This window comes from Glycine soja, chromosome 1 (genome assembly GCF_004193775.1).
Source record: "Glycine soja cultivar W05 chromosome 1, ASM419377v2, whole genome shotgun sequence".
In the NCBI taxonomy this organism is placed as follows: domain Eukaryota; kingdom Viridiplantae; phylum Streptophyta; class Magnoliopsida; order Fabales; family Fabaceae; genus Glycine; species Glycine soja.
Window position 1 is genome coordinate 55,452,181 of NC_041002.1, and position 12,948 is coordinate 55,465,128.

The 12,948-nt window shown below is 36.3% G+C and overlaps 2 protein-coding genes across 7 annotated transcripts; one reads left to right on the forward strand and one right to left on the reverse strand.

Annotated features, from left to right (window-relative positions):
* Positions 1-1,519: 1,519 nt before the first annotated feature.
* LOC114424943 (aquaporin PIP1-3-like) lies at positions 1,520-3,438 on the forward strand. Its single transcript, XM_028391636.1, has 4 exons — positions 1,520-1,987; positions 2,130-2,428; positions 2,901-3,041; positions 3,125-3,438. Exons 1-4 carry the CDS (start codon positions 1,663-1,665, stop codon positions 3,218-3,220), a joined length of 861 nt encoding a protein of 286 aa, XP_028247437.1. The 5' UTR covers positions 1,520-1,662; the 3' UTR covers positions 3,221-3,438.
* Positions 3,439-4,678: 1,240 nt separating this feature from the next.
* LOC114424878 (mitogen-activated protein kinase kinase kinase YODA-like) lies at positions 4,679-12,643 on the reverse strand. Of its 6 annotated transcripts, none has more exons than XM_028391604.1 (14): positions 12,403-12,643; positions 12,221-12,288; positions 11,959-12,006; positions 9,860-10,621; positions 8,851-9,564; positions 8,098-8,185; positions 7,784-7,846; positions 7,349-7,509; positions 7,152-7,227; positions 6,922-6,981; positions 6,726-6,833; positions 6,343-6,579; positions 5,970-6,061; positions 4,679-5,550 (listed from the first exon to the last, which is right to left on the reverse strand). In XM_028391604.1, the coding sequence occupies exons 4-14, from the start codon at positions 10,387-10,389 to the stop codon at positions 5,070-5,072; spliced, it is 2,610 nt and encodes an 869-aa protein (XP_028247405.1). In that variant the 5' UTR covers positions 10,390-10,621; positions 11,959-12,006; positions 12,221-12,288; positions 12,403-12,643; the 3' UTR covers positions 4,679-5,069. The 6 variants fall into 6 exon arrangements, with proteins under 6 accessions (XP_028247405.1, XP_028247404.1, XP_028247402.1 ...); XM_028391603.1 differs by having other exon boundaries at positions 11,953-12,006; XM_028391601.1 differs by having other exon boundaries at positions 11,851-12,006.
* Between the last annotated feature and the right edge of the window lie 305 nt (positions 12,644-12,948).

Sequence of the window (12,948 nt, forward strand, 5' to 3'; positions counted from 1 at the left end):
GACTTGCCAAAATTCAAATATTAGTCATGATGATGCGGTTTAGGTTAGATGGATGTTGTGCTTTTGAAAGCTTAATTTGGAGTAACAAGTGTCATAAAAAATAGATTTGGGAGTCAAATGATAGCTAATTTAGTAATAAATCATTTACTCGAATAATATTAAATTCAATCTCTCTTAAATAAGTTCTTGGATTTCAAACTTTATCAATTAAAAAATATGATTGAGAAGAGATAATTTTACTAAAAATAGTGTAGTTTTGTAACGCAAGGACGTTGTGAAGTGTTGCAAACTTGCAACAGAATGGCTTATGCTAGAAAGGCAAAGCCGTATGATAGAGGCTGAGGCTGTCACTTTCCCAACGGTTCACCAAAGGGCCAATTCTTCTTTGCTGTCACCTAACCTGCGACTCTCCTTTCCTACCGTTAAAATCCCATTTTGCATCTGTCAAGTAAGGCTGTTCAAAAAAATTGATTTTAAAAAAATAAGTATAATTATAACTAATTATATAAAAATAATTATAATTAATTTTATAACTATAGTTATTTTAAATAATTTATTTTTATTCATTCATAAATGATTATGTAATTGATTTTAAATATAACTTGTTATATAACTAATTTATTGATAACCAATTATATATTCGTACGTATTTTAAAAACAATAATTGATAATATCAAATTATAACTAATTATATAAAATTAGTTATAATACACACTTATTATATAGCTATGGTTATAGTTATATAAATATTCAAAAATCACGAGTATCCCTATCTGCAATACTCTTTCTTCACTAATACTATTATATGGTCACACAACTAACAATGTTATGAAAGAAAGATAAAAAGAACCGTCTCTACCTAGCTAGGATAGTGAATCACTTTGCTCTAGTTAGAGCAAACTCCAAATTTAATCATTGAATCTGATAGTTTTAATATTTAATCTTAAACTTTTCAAAATAATTCCTATACACGTAGATTATATGTACATATCAGGTGTGTATGACATAAATGACAAATTACAATTAAAAAACTATTAAAACTAAAGTAATATTGCTAGTTTGTGAGGTTCATGGGACAGGGATGAAGATTCAAAAACTTGACGCGATGAAAATTCATGAACTTCCTTTTAAATACGTATGGTTTTTGTTCTTGTCACTGTATACGTCTTTTCTGGCATTGTTTATGAACTTATCCAGTGCGCGTGACTTCACTAACTTCATTATTCATGTAAAGGATCAAACGTCTCCAAACAGCTATTTTTTTTATAAAAAAAAAGTTCAATAACAAATCATTTATAACACCCTGTTTGTCTGCGCCGGAAGATAAGAACAACGGAAGATACCAACCAGATCCTGTCAACATCCTCCCGCCCTTTCCAGAACCATCTTTCACTAAAAACGCAATTATCTTAAACCTAAAGCACTTTAACCTCCAATATCTTGAGTAACACAGACCCTATCCAAAGGGGAAAAAAAAGTTACTTATAACTAACTAAAAAGGAAAAGCAAAAGTTATTATTCCCATCATTTGCCAGCAAAGCAAATAATAATAGACTTGTAAGCTTTTTCCAATCTCCACTCACTATATAACAAAGTAATCTTGAGGAGAGAAACCAAACCACGAGTAAAAAGAAAGAAGGTTTTTTTAGTATAGTTAACAGCATGGAGAGGGAGGAAGATGTTAAGGTTGGAGCACAGAAATTCTCGGAGAGGCAAGCACTGGGTACAGGAGCTAAGAGTGACAAGGACTACAAGGAGGCACCACCAGCACCCTTGTTTGAGCCAGGGGAGTTAAAGTCATGGTCTTTTTACAGAGCTGGGATCGCAGAGTTTGTGGCCACATTCTTGTTCCTCTACATCACTGTCTTGACTGTCATGGGTGTCAACAGGGCACCCAACAAGTGCTCTTCTGTTGGCATTCAAGGAATTGCATGGGCTTTTGGTGGCATGATCTTTGCCCTTGTCTACTGCACTGCTGGAATATCAGGTTAACATAATATTTTGGTTTCATGTTTTAAAGTTATGCATGTTAACTATATATACCCAAAGAGGTGACGTCGATCTCACCTGGTCAGATAAGGTTTTGTTGTTGTTTAAAGTTATGTATGTTTGAATTGTTGTTGGGACAGGTGGGCACATAAATCCGGCAGTGACGTTCGGTTTGTTTCTGGCTAGGAAGCTGTCCCTGACGAGAGCGGTGTTCTACATTGTGATGCAGTGTCTTGGAGCTATCTGTGGTGCTGGTGTGGTCAAGGGGTTTGAGGGGAATGCAAGGTATGAGTTGTTCAAAGGTGGAGCGAATTTTGTGAGCCATGGATACACCAAGGGTGATGGCCTTGGAGCTGAGATTGTTGGCACCTTTATTCTTGTTTACACCGTCTTCTCCGCCACTGATGCCAAGAGAAACGCTAGAGACTCTCACGTTCCGGTACCCATTCATCATCTTTCTTCTCTCTTCTCATTTGTGCAACTTTAAGCCCAAGTGTGTAAACAGGTTTATTAGCTAGGTAGAAGAGATAAACTCACTAAACTTCCTTTACAGAGAGTTTATGTTCGGAATTTACTTTTTCTAAGAAATATGGTGAAAAAGCTTTACCAATAAGGTCTCAAGTTTAAACGATTGGAGTGAGAAATTAAACTTTTTGGCCTGTAATGGTTTTGGAGCAGATTTGCTTCCCATAAAGATAAATCTGATCTCTAAAATACTACTATGATATAGGTATGATATATAAAATATTATATGACAAAATGACAAATATAGAGAGGAATTATGTAGATGTTAATAGAATTTTTGTGATTTGAAGGTCTCTACTTACCTATATATTTACACTTGGAATGTTTTTTTTTTTGTGTGTGTGTGGACAATGTAATAACTTGGTGTTTGTGTGATAAAATTGTAGATTTTGGCCCCTCTTCCAATCGGGTTTGCTGTGTTTTTGGTCCACTTGGCTACCATTCCTATCACAGGAACTGGCATTAACCCAGCTAGGAGTCTTGGTGCTGCTATAATATACAACCGAGACCATGCTTGGGATGACCATGTATATGTCCTTTCACTTATGTGCCTCTTTGTTTTTCTTACAAGTGACTTATTTAACGGTTTAATTTTGATTTTGGCTTACAGTGGATTTTCTGGGTTGGACCTTTCATTGGAGCTGCCCTTGCTGCTGTATATCACCAGATAGTGATCCGAGCAATTCCTTTCAAGACAAGGGGTTAACCAATCCTTCATCCATCTCTGTGTTTGAATTATCTACCTAGTGGGGGCCTTTTTGTATGTTTGCCCAATTCATATGGAATATCTTTTTGTTTAAAATCCATCATGTGTGTAAATTATGACCTTAATTACTACCTACTTGTTTGTGAACTCGATAGATTGTGGAGATTTTTGCCTGCTGTTATGCGCCTTATGCATAGTGCTTGTTAATTTTTTTTTAACCCTCAGAAGCACACTATTCAGTATTATTTATTTATGTAGAGGAGCAGAATATGTAGAAAACAAACAAACGTAACCTTAGTAAAATTACAAGAAGCATCTCTTTTAGCAATATTATTTTAATTTTTTAAATTATTAAATGACAGTTATGTTAATTTCTTACATTATTTAAATATTGATTTTTTTGGCAACAAGAACTAAAATGACTGGTTTTTAATAATTTTTAAGATTAAAATGTTTTTTTTATAATTTTAGGGATTAAATTGATTAATGTCGTATAAGAAAATGCTCACGCCTTTAATTTCCCACGAAAATCTAATTGTAATTGTAGAACAACGGACAACATGAATTGCATCGTGTCTTGTTTTAGTCATTTATTTAATTTTATCTCTACGCCCAGAAAAATTACTTTTTGATCTGTAACAAAAACAAAATTATTTTTTGTTCGTGGCTGGAAGATATTCTTGTAGAAGTATCAATAGCCAAGAGAGAGAAGATAGAAGCACTGAACAGGAAACTAGAAAGTTATGTTTATGACCGTTGCATCGTAGTAATTGTTGTGTTTAGAAAGTTGTGAAAAGTTTAACCGTTAAAATCTTCTCTGTTTGTTCCTCAATTTACTGTGCATGTTTTTGGATTTGGACCACCATTTGATGCAGATCACAGCAAAAGCTACAAATATATAGCTTATGAATTTTCTGTGTAACGTAATTTTATGAAAAACGTGTCTTCAACAGTTCAACCTGTGGCGAAACTCGAAACAAACTATCATCTGGCAACCAACTATACTAAAACTTTCTTGCTTAATCATAAAATTCTCAAAAATTTCACTCGTTTGTTATTTTTCCATATAAATTCCAATCAGTTTAATGGTCAAATATTATTTTTATTAAATATAATTTTAGATGTCAAATATTTATATTAAGTACAAGTAAAAAAATTGGATATTGAAGAACTATTTTGACGTTTAGTTTGAACGACCAAAAATAAAATTTTACTCAAATGGGCCACTTTGTACGACGGACCTGAGTGAGGGTGGGGTCAAATGAAAAGCTGCAATTCTGACAACTCTGCAAGTCATCTGCCATCTGAAATTCAGCGTCTCTTAAATACTAAATGTCCTTCAAAAATCAGCAGATGGTATAGCATTCGTATAATAATAAAGAAGGTTGATAAAACATAGCAGCAACCAGCAGAAAAGCAAGTTGACTAGAATAATAATGAATAATCCAAGCAAGCACATACGGGAGGAAAATGTTGCTTAAATTCAACTTCAATTTGGTTCCTAACCATCTGTAGAACATATCTTTGTTTTTTGTGCACTTAGGCTTTTGGCGCCACCACTATTTTCAGCTAGAATGATCAAATACAACATAGTGACCGAACCAAGTTAATGTACATTTTCCTAAAATGCCAAAATAAAAAATGTTTTTAATAAGGCTGAGGCTAAAGTTTTATATCATATCCAAGGGCATCCACTCTAAAATTGAGGATTTTGCACCATCTTTGTGGACCCAAGAAATATATACGCTATGCAATCCAAAATGAGTTTGTTACTTCCAAGTCATTCAAAGAGTATATATATATAACTCTACTCCATGAGCTATCAGCATTGAAGCACTGGGGTTAAGATCTAGGAATGAAATTTTCTTACATGATCATTTAACAGCTGCTGCGATACACCATCCGCTAAATATGACTTCCCATCGTAAAATTCTCTTGGGAGTCCCTGGCCAACCCTTCTATTATGGTTTCCAAGAGCATCATTGTTGGATGAAACTATATCCGGGCAAGCAAAAGTGCTTTTCAGAATCCTCCAAAGTGGGTCACAATTTGGCTCCTGATAAGCAGTGCTTCCATTTGAATTAAGAGCATTTTGAGGTCTTTGTATCACATTGACACCTTCATGTGAGAATATTGGCTGCTTTGTTTGATGAAAAGGGACTGCACCAATGCCACCAGTGAGTGGTGTAGATGAGCCTGATGCAGTGTGAGGACTAGATATGGGAGATGGAGACAGCCGTCCAGTCACATGCAGTAACCTAGGAGGCAAAAGTGGGCTCCCAGCAGGAGGGGACACAGGACATGAAATGTTCCTTGGTGTATGGGCTTCACTGGAAATATGGGATGGGAAAAAATGTTAGTTCATTTTCTTTGACAACACAGACAATTCTCATGCCCTTTTAAAAACAAATTTGACCAATTTTCCTTAATGGCCATGACATCAGTACCATAATAGTCACTTTTCCAAGTTACTAAAATGTTGAAGCTTAATTATGAAAATACTTATCAGGCGAGTATTAAAAGCACTGTAGGTACCTACGCTTACACTCAAGTTTCCTTTCAGGAAAAGAGAACAAGTGGGCAATTTTGTAACATGGTTTTAATAATATGATTACAAGTAACAACAATCATCAGGGATGCATGAGTTAACACATGCGTATGCCTGTGTATAACCACATATTTGTTTCATCTATGCATGTGATTTTTCTCATGCTTGAGTGTGTGCTTTTGAGAGAGAAGAGAGAGAGACCTTGATCCTGAGCCAGTTCTCGAGCTTCTAGACAGATATGTACCAGCTGCTTCTGAAACTAAGGCTAAATTATGTTTTGCAGGTCCAATGGCCTAAAACAATGGTAGAACAATGATAGTAACAAACTCGAGAAATCTGTAAAAATCCAAACTGAATAAAAAGACAGGAAAACAAAACAAGTATTCATATGCTTCCCATGAATCAAACATAATGAGGTTCCAACAATTTTTAATAAAATTCAGGCATTCAAACCCTTACGCCAGAAATTTTATTTTTTACTTATTTCATATACTTCACAAATTTTGGAAAAACAAGAGTAAGAAACTAAGAACTACAGTGAAACAGTATCACGAACACTTCTAATTGCTTTTACCAGAGATCTCATAGCATTCACAAAATCAGGTTTTGCTTCTGAAGGATCAGCAGACAGAATAGGTCTTCCCAGTGTGGCTTTTTTAACAAATGGATGCAGCAGAAGTTGAGCAGCAGAGGGACGATGCACTGGATTCCTTTGCAAGCATTGCCTGATAAAATCTTTTCCATCTTCTGATAGATGATCTGGCATTGCAGGAAGGTCCTTGCTGTTTCCAATCTTAAACATAGCCGCAACCTAACATGTAGTACGACAGAAAGAAAGATGAGCAATGAACATTGTATACAAACATGTGCTCCAACAAAGAGATTCATATATTTTTTATCAGAAAATATATGAAATGGTATTCAGTCTTTTCTAGTTTGTTGTCAATATTCCCTAACCCCTTCGTATTGGCTCCAAGGAGGTTTTGTAGTAGCCATCTCAAAAACGGTAGAGCCAAGGCTCCATATATCAACAGCAAGATTACAACCATTTGAATTTTTTATCACCTAGACAATCAAAGCAGTGACACAAACAATATTATATCAAAAGCATCAATAACAAAAAAATGCAAGTTAACAAAGAAACCATACTGACCTCAGGTGCCATCCAGTAAGGACTTCCTTTGAAAGATAATGGACAGGATTGCCCACTTATCTGCAATTAGTTTCAACAAGTAATGTTGTAAGCAATGGCCCCATGTCGAGGCGTAGACTATATATTTAACTCAAGTCAGATTATCCAATGCCCTAGAGCCGCTTCTTTTATCAACACGAAGATAAATGTTACATGCCATATACATAAAAATATATTTTAAAAGCTCTTACATGCTTTGCCATGCCAAAATCTGCCAATTTTACCCTCCCATTAGGATCCACCAATATGTTTGCTGCTTTAATGTCTCTGAGTAAAATCCAGTAATTGGACAAGAGGAAAATAAGTTTAAGAACATTAATAGTAAAGTTGATAACTGAAACAGAACTTGAAGATAGTCATGTGGGTTATAATGATCAACAAGACTCACCTATGAACAGTGTTCTTAGCATGTAAATAAGCAAGACCTAACAGAATTTGCCGAGTATAATTACGAATAACAATTTCACTAAGCTGGCCATACTGTTGAAGCAACTTATAGATTGACCCACCAGAGACATACTCCAAGTATATATAAAGTTTGTCATCTACCTGTTTATTATAAAGAGCCATAAATCACTTAAAACAATCTTAAGTATCAACATCTTCTCTTAAATATTTAGTATTTTAGTAGATTGTCAAATTTCTAAAAATAGTTGTGTATTCCTCAGAACATAGTAGCAAGCATAGTTGCTGACTTATTTGTGAGTAATGTGTATTTTGCCAAGTTATAGTTACCGAGTTTCCAATTGTTTGTATAAAATAGGAAAATGACGCACAACATTGTTCCACCAATATTAGAATAAAACAAGTCCAATAAAGATACCGTCTCAGATCCATAATATTGGACTATATTTGGATGCCGCAGATGACTTAGCAATGCAATTTCCTGCAAGATGCAACTGGTTTGAGTGACTATGCATAATTGGTGCATATCTATCTGTATGTTGTACAGAGAGAGCAAGAGACTCTTGTATAGCTAAATGGATTTTCCAAAATTATCCTTAGTTTTTTTATAGTAGGGGAGGGGGGGGGGGGGGGGGGGGGGTAATGGTAATTCAGTAAATTAAGTTGTTTTCCACTTTAAAAATGAGGCATATGTAATGGAGGAAGTGTGTTAATCGATAAGAGCAAGCTTACTTGGCCAAGTTGTTGAGCACTTTCCCTTGATTTAGCATCATCTGAAAAAAGAGTTACCTCCTTCATTGCACACATCTCACCACTTTCACTATGGATCAGAAGTTAAACTAAATCAGATGTAAAAGAAGAAACTATTTAATGCACAAATGATAGATAGCCCGCACCTTGAGACACAAACGACAGAACAATCACAATATCAAATTAGAATCATGCCCAGTGTGACATTAATTGATTGAGGATAAGTCAAATAATACAACAAAATCAGCTAAGAGCAACTTCAATGTTGCAACTCTAATAGAGAGTGTTAGTTTTGATTTTGATTCCTGTTTTTTTATTTTCATTCTGGGTGTGTTTTGCTAGTTGATTTTTTGTTTTTTTTGCTGAATCGTTCTGATTCAGGGTTTCATTTTTCTGGGCAACTAATGTGCTGAACCATCCCCTGATTCTGGTTTCATTTCTTCTGTTACAGTAGCTGAAAAATTCTTTTCTAATCAGAAGCAACTGTTACTTACAAAAGAATGGTTCTTACACTTGTCTCGCCATGTCAATCTGCTCCAATCATGAACTTTTGTAAGAACAAGTTCTAATTTTTAAGAACTGGTTAAGCATCTCTTGTTGGAGATGCTCTAACTAAATTCAGAATTCTAAAATCATGCATACAAAAAAAAAAATCCTAATACGAATAATATTATTATAGGCCCAACTCTAGAAAATATACATAAATATGAACTTGGAATAACAATTACTAAATACCTGTTAAAACCAAGATATACATGCCCAAATGTCCCCCTTCCAAGCAGTTGTCCCTTTTTCCAGCGTGAGCCAGGGCTTGTTAGATTTTCTGCTATGCTGGGACTACGAGGCGCTGAAGGAGTAGTAGTTGCAGAATATGTTGGAGAAAATGGACAATAATTAGGGATTGTTATTGGAGGAAGAGGTAATCGGTGAGTCTGTTGTTTCACATCATCAGGGCGTCTTGTGGGCGATTCTAATGTAGCACTTCCAGCACGTGGATGAAGAGGGGAGACAGCACTGCTGTGTATCCTGGAACTGAAACCGGGACTTTTCATTCCGGGACTGGGTATTGGAGAACACTCAGGGCTACACCTGTTCTGTGGGCAGAATATCTGCACTGTCAGATCCCCACCAACTGAATTATGGCCTGAACCTGGACTAGAGCAGTGTCCAGAAGCTAAATCTGGATATGGCTTTCCTGTACAGAATCCAGAGTTCAAAACTTGCTCGGAACCAAACGTTCTCAGTGGACTTCTAGAAGGACTTGACATTGAACTGTCTGGAGCACTCCATAAACCACCTGAACAAGCTATTTGCAGATTCGGCATATGCAAAGAAGCCCCTTTGGGTGTGTTAGATAAAATTTGATGATTGCACAGTTGAGGAGCTGGTTTTGAGGATACCCTTGAGTTTTTTGGGATGGTAATGGGCGGCTGATCCTTGTGAACCCCACTTTAGGTATTGAAATAAATTCAATTAGAGAAGGAACAGTAAATAAGGGAAATGCATGGAAAGGATTAAAAAACTAGCATACCCCATTGCCCGGAGGCTCCTCTCTATGCGAAGGTATGGGGGAGGAATATTGTACACAGCCTTACCCTTGCAAATGCAAAGAGGCTGTTTCCAGATTTGAACCCATGACCAACAAGTCAACAAGGCACAACTTTACCGTTGTGTCAGGGCTCGCCCTCAAATGCATGAAAAGTATTAAAAAGGAAAATATGCATTTAAATGGATATAAACCCACCTGACAGTACTGTGAACGGTAGCTCGGTTTCCATTTTCAGAGTCAGATGCCAGAGGACTAAGAAAATGTGAGTCACATTGGTCATCACTATCAATAGAGCTGCCGCTAGAAATTGATGCAGTGCCAATATCTTCCTCAGCATCTGTAGGTTCTCCCCCGTTAAAAACACAACCAGGTTTCGGTAAGGGGAAATATAGAGATGATTTCGAGCCCCTGGTGCTTTCTGGTTTTGATGTTACACTAGTTCCAGAATTTGCACGATTGGTGGAGAGGCGATGCGTCCCTGGGAGTGGGAGTGGCTGAGCAAGAGGTCTTTCTGCAAAACTTTGTAGGCGGGAGACATGTGTTGAGGGTGATGGTGAGGTTGTAGGCACAAGGAATGTGGTTCCCTTCTCTGAGATAGTGTGACTATGATGTCTCCTAGACCCTCTTGATCTATTTAATTTCCTTTGTATTGTATCAATAATACTTTTCCTTTTTTCTTTCCTTTTTACATCTTTGGATGAAGACTTTTTCCACCATGATGACATGTCTTTTAGAGAATCTTGCAAAACACACACAAAAATGACAGAAAATATCTACTAACTTGTGCAAATTAACATTTGGCAATAAACAGCTGTCATATGTGCATTACAGGGCCAAATCTATGATTCTTGTCTGTAAAATGGCAAATTCATTCATGCCATCCAAATCTCCACTGAAGAGTACTATTCTGTTCCACATTATAGATCATAAAAGAGGAACGTATCGCACCAAAAGAACCTGAACAGAAAGTTCCAATGTTAGCTTAGTTCTTACCCAAAATAAACATTTAATAATTTTAATATATTATGCATAAAGCTGACTGAGATTAGATAATTGATAATCAATGTTCATAAAAGCCTTTTTGTTGGTTAGATGTTCAGATTTAGGATAAATGCATACATAAAGTGTAAGATAAACTTCAAGAATCTCTTTTTAGGAAAAGTACGATATCAAATGAAACACTGGAGGCTTCAGTAGAAATATGGAAGGATATTAAAAATTCCGATGAAGAAAACATATATTAAAAGGTACAATCTTGAGGAAAAATATCCCTAATAGAATACTTACACAATGGATGACAGATTATTTCACACTGGCAACCAAACATAAGTAGTTGAAGTTCTTCCAAAAGGTATCTTGATCAGAATTGCCAAAAAAAAAGACACAGCACTAAAAAATTAACTTCTAAGAAAATAGCACATCAAGTGTCCTGGTCTATGGCAATTATTGGATCCTAACGGCTAGGCTAACGCTGGCCAATGTATGTTCAAATGCTTTCACACCCTAAAGATAAGTCCAGGGAAAACCATTAAAGTTTCTCTAATTCAAAATTAGTACGCATGCTGACGATATCATAACTTACGACAAAGTACCGTGGAAGTTTTATTGATTTAGTCTACAATTAATGCCGAAGTGTCACACTCCTGAACACCCGGTGAACGCATTTATATGGCATTTACACCAACCAAATTTGATTTCAGTAACGCCTGTGTTTGGAAACCCATTTGCATCTTGCTCAATGAAGGTTTCCGGGTTCCAATGCACCAACGTCGAAAGAACCCCAAGGATGGATTGGCATTACGGTCATTGTTTTTAAATGGCAGCGCCATGGCCGCCTTGGTGTGGCGGATTTTTTGCCAACTACCATAGGCAATTTGTGAAGGGAGACCTGCTATGGCAGCACAATAGGCCGCAATGGTGTGTTTATGTGGCAGAATTATGTCCTTCTGCCATCGCCACTGATAACATTGGCTTCAACCCAACATATTTCCAAACACATTCATTTTAAATTTGGAATACAAAAAAGCGAACACATGAAAAGAAGTATGCCCTATAAATGGGTATTAGAAGATATAATGTAGCTAGAAGCACTTAAGCAAGACATGCATTTCAATTCAAAACAGTAAAAGCACACGCAGAGTTGGATGACTCAGAAGATACATTACATAACTCTGCATTTGACATACCATATTTTTCATGGAGGCAATTATGTTTTCTGCAAATGGCAGTTAGAGGCATGACAATTCAAACATACAAGCCAAATTTCTTACTGCCTATTTCTCATGTACCCTTACTAGTAAAGGAGAATTGATGCAAAATCATCTCAGTCGTTGACAACAAACCTGTCAGTGTGAAAGAAAAAAAAAAGTAATCATCTCAATTTTTCTTCCTCTTTGTTCTGGAACTAGGACAACCAGCATTGTATAGGTGCATGACATTTAAAGATGGGAAGTTAACGAGCCCTAAGGAAAATGCTCGAAACTCAGATCTAATTATTCAATCAATCGTCTTAGAGCGAAAAAATTGCATAATCAACGAAATTTATGAAGAAATTACCAGCAACTATGAAGCACCTTGAAATTCAACTGAACACACGAGCACAAGAGTAGTAATTACTGACTTATCTGTCAAGGAAAGACACGGAATAAGAAAGTAGAAAGTTAAAATTCGAAATGAAGCATCAGAGTTGAAGGATGAAAATGTAGTGCTGAATTCAGTAGAAGAAAGTGTAAACCTACAGTGACTGAATGATAAACGTCGACGGGTTGGTGAAGATGGTGTGGTGTGGTGTCCCTTCCCCGCAGACACAGAGACAATAAGCTGAAAATGACAGAGAGAAAAAGGAACGGAAAGGGACAGATAGAGAAGAGAAAGAGAAGTGAAGACTCAAGAGTGAATAGTGACTGACCAGACACCGACCGCAACAAAAACACTGGTTTATGTTTATGTCTCTCTCTGCGTTAATGAGATTACTTACTAATAGCATACTACTAGTAGTAGTGCTAAATTACTAATAAGTGGAAATAAAAGGACTCGTTGCGATGTCTTGTCTTGTAACAAAGTGGAACACAAAATCGTGGCCGTCTATTGAGGTTTCGCGATGCTGAGATGTTTTGTGTGGCGTCATTTATCAGCCAGTGATAGAGGGACACATGGGATTGGACCGGGAATGCTTCTTGCTTTCTAATTTTCTTAATGTTTCTTCAATATTTTTACACTCACTGTGATTTCAATATTTTCTTGAAGTAATATATCCTCTTATATTTTTTACATTAACTAAAAGA

What these genes read in the sequence shown, in the direction of transcription:
- LOC114424943 (XM_028391636.1), top strand. Translation starts at nt 1,663, where the DNA reads ATGGAGAGGGAGGAAGATGTTAAGGTTGGAGCACAGAAATTCTCGGAG. An exon ending in CTAGAGACTCTCACGTTCCG is followed by an intron (nt 2,429 to 2,900) that starts GTACCCATTCAT and finishes ATAAAATTGTAG; the next exon opens with ATTTTGGCCCCTCTTCCAAT. An exon ending in ACCATGCTTGGGATGACCAT is followed by an intron (nt 3,042 to 3,124) that starts GTATATGTCCTT and finishes TTTGGCTTACAG; the next exon opens with TGGATTTTCTGGGTTGGACC.
- LOC114424878 (XM_028391605.1), bottom strand. Translation starts at nt 10,389, where the DNA reads ATGTCATCATGGTGGAAAAAGTCTTCATCCAAAGATGTAAAAAGGAAA. An exon ending in GCTAAGAACACTGTTCATAG is followed by an intron (nt 7,228 to 7,348) that starts GTGAGTCTTGTT and finishes GATTTTACTCAG; the next exon opens with AGACATTAAAGCAGCAAACA. An exon ending in ATTTTGGCATGGCAAAGCAT is followed by an intron (nt 6,982 to 7,151) that starts GTAAGAGCTTTT and finishes AACTAATTGCAG; the next exon opens with ATAAGTGGGCAATCCTGTCC.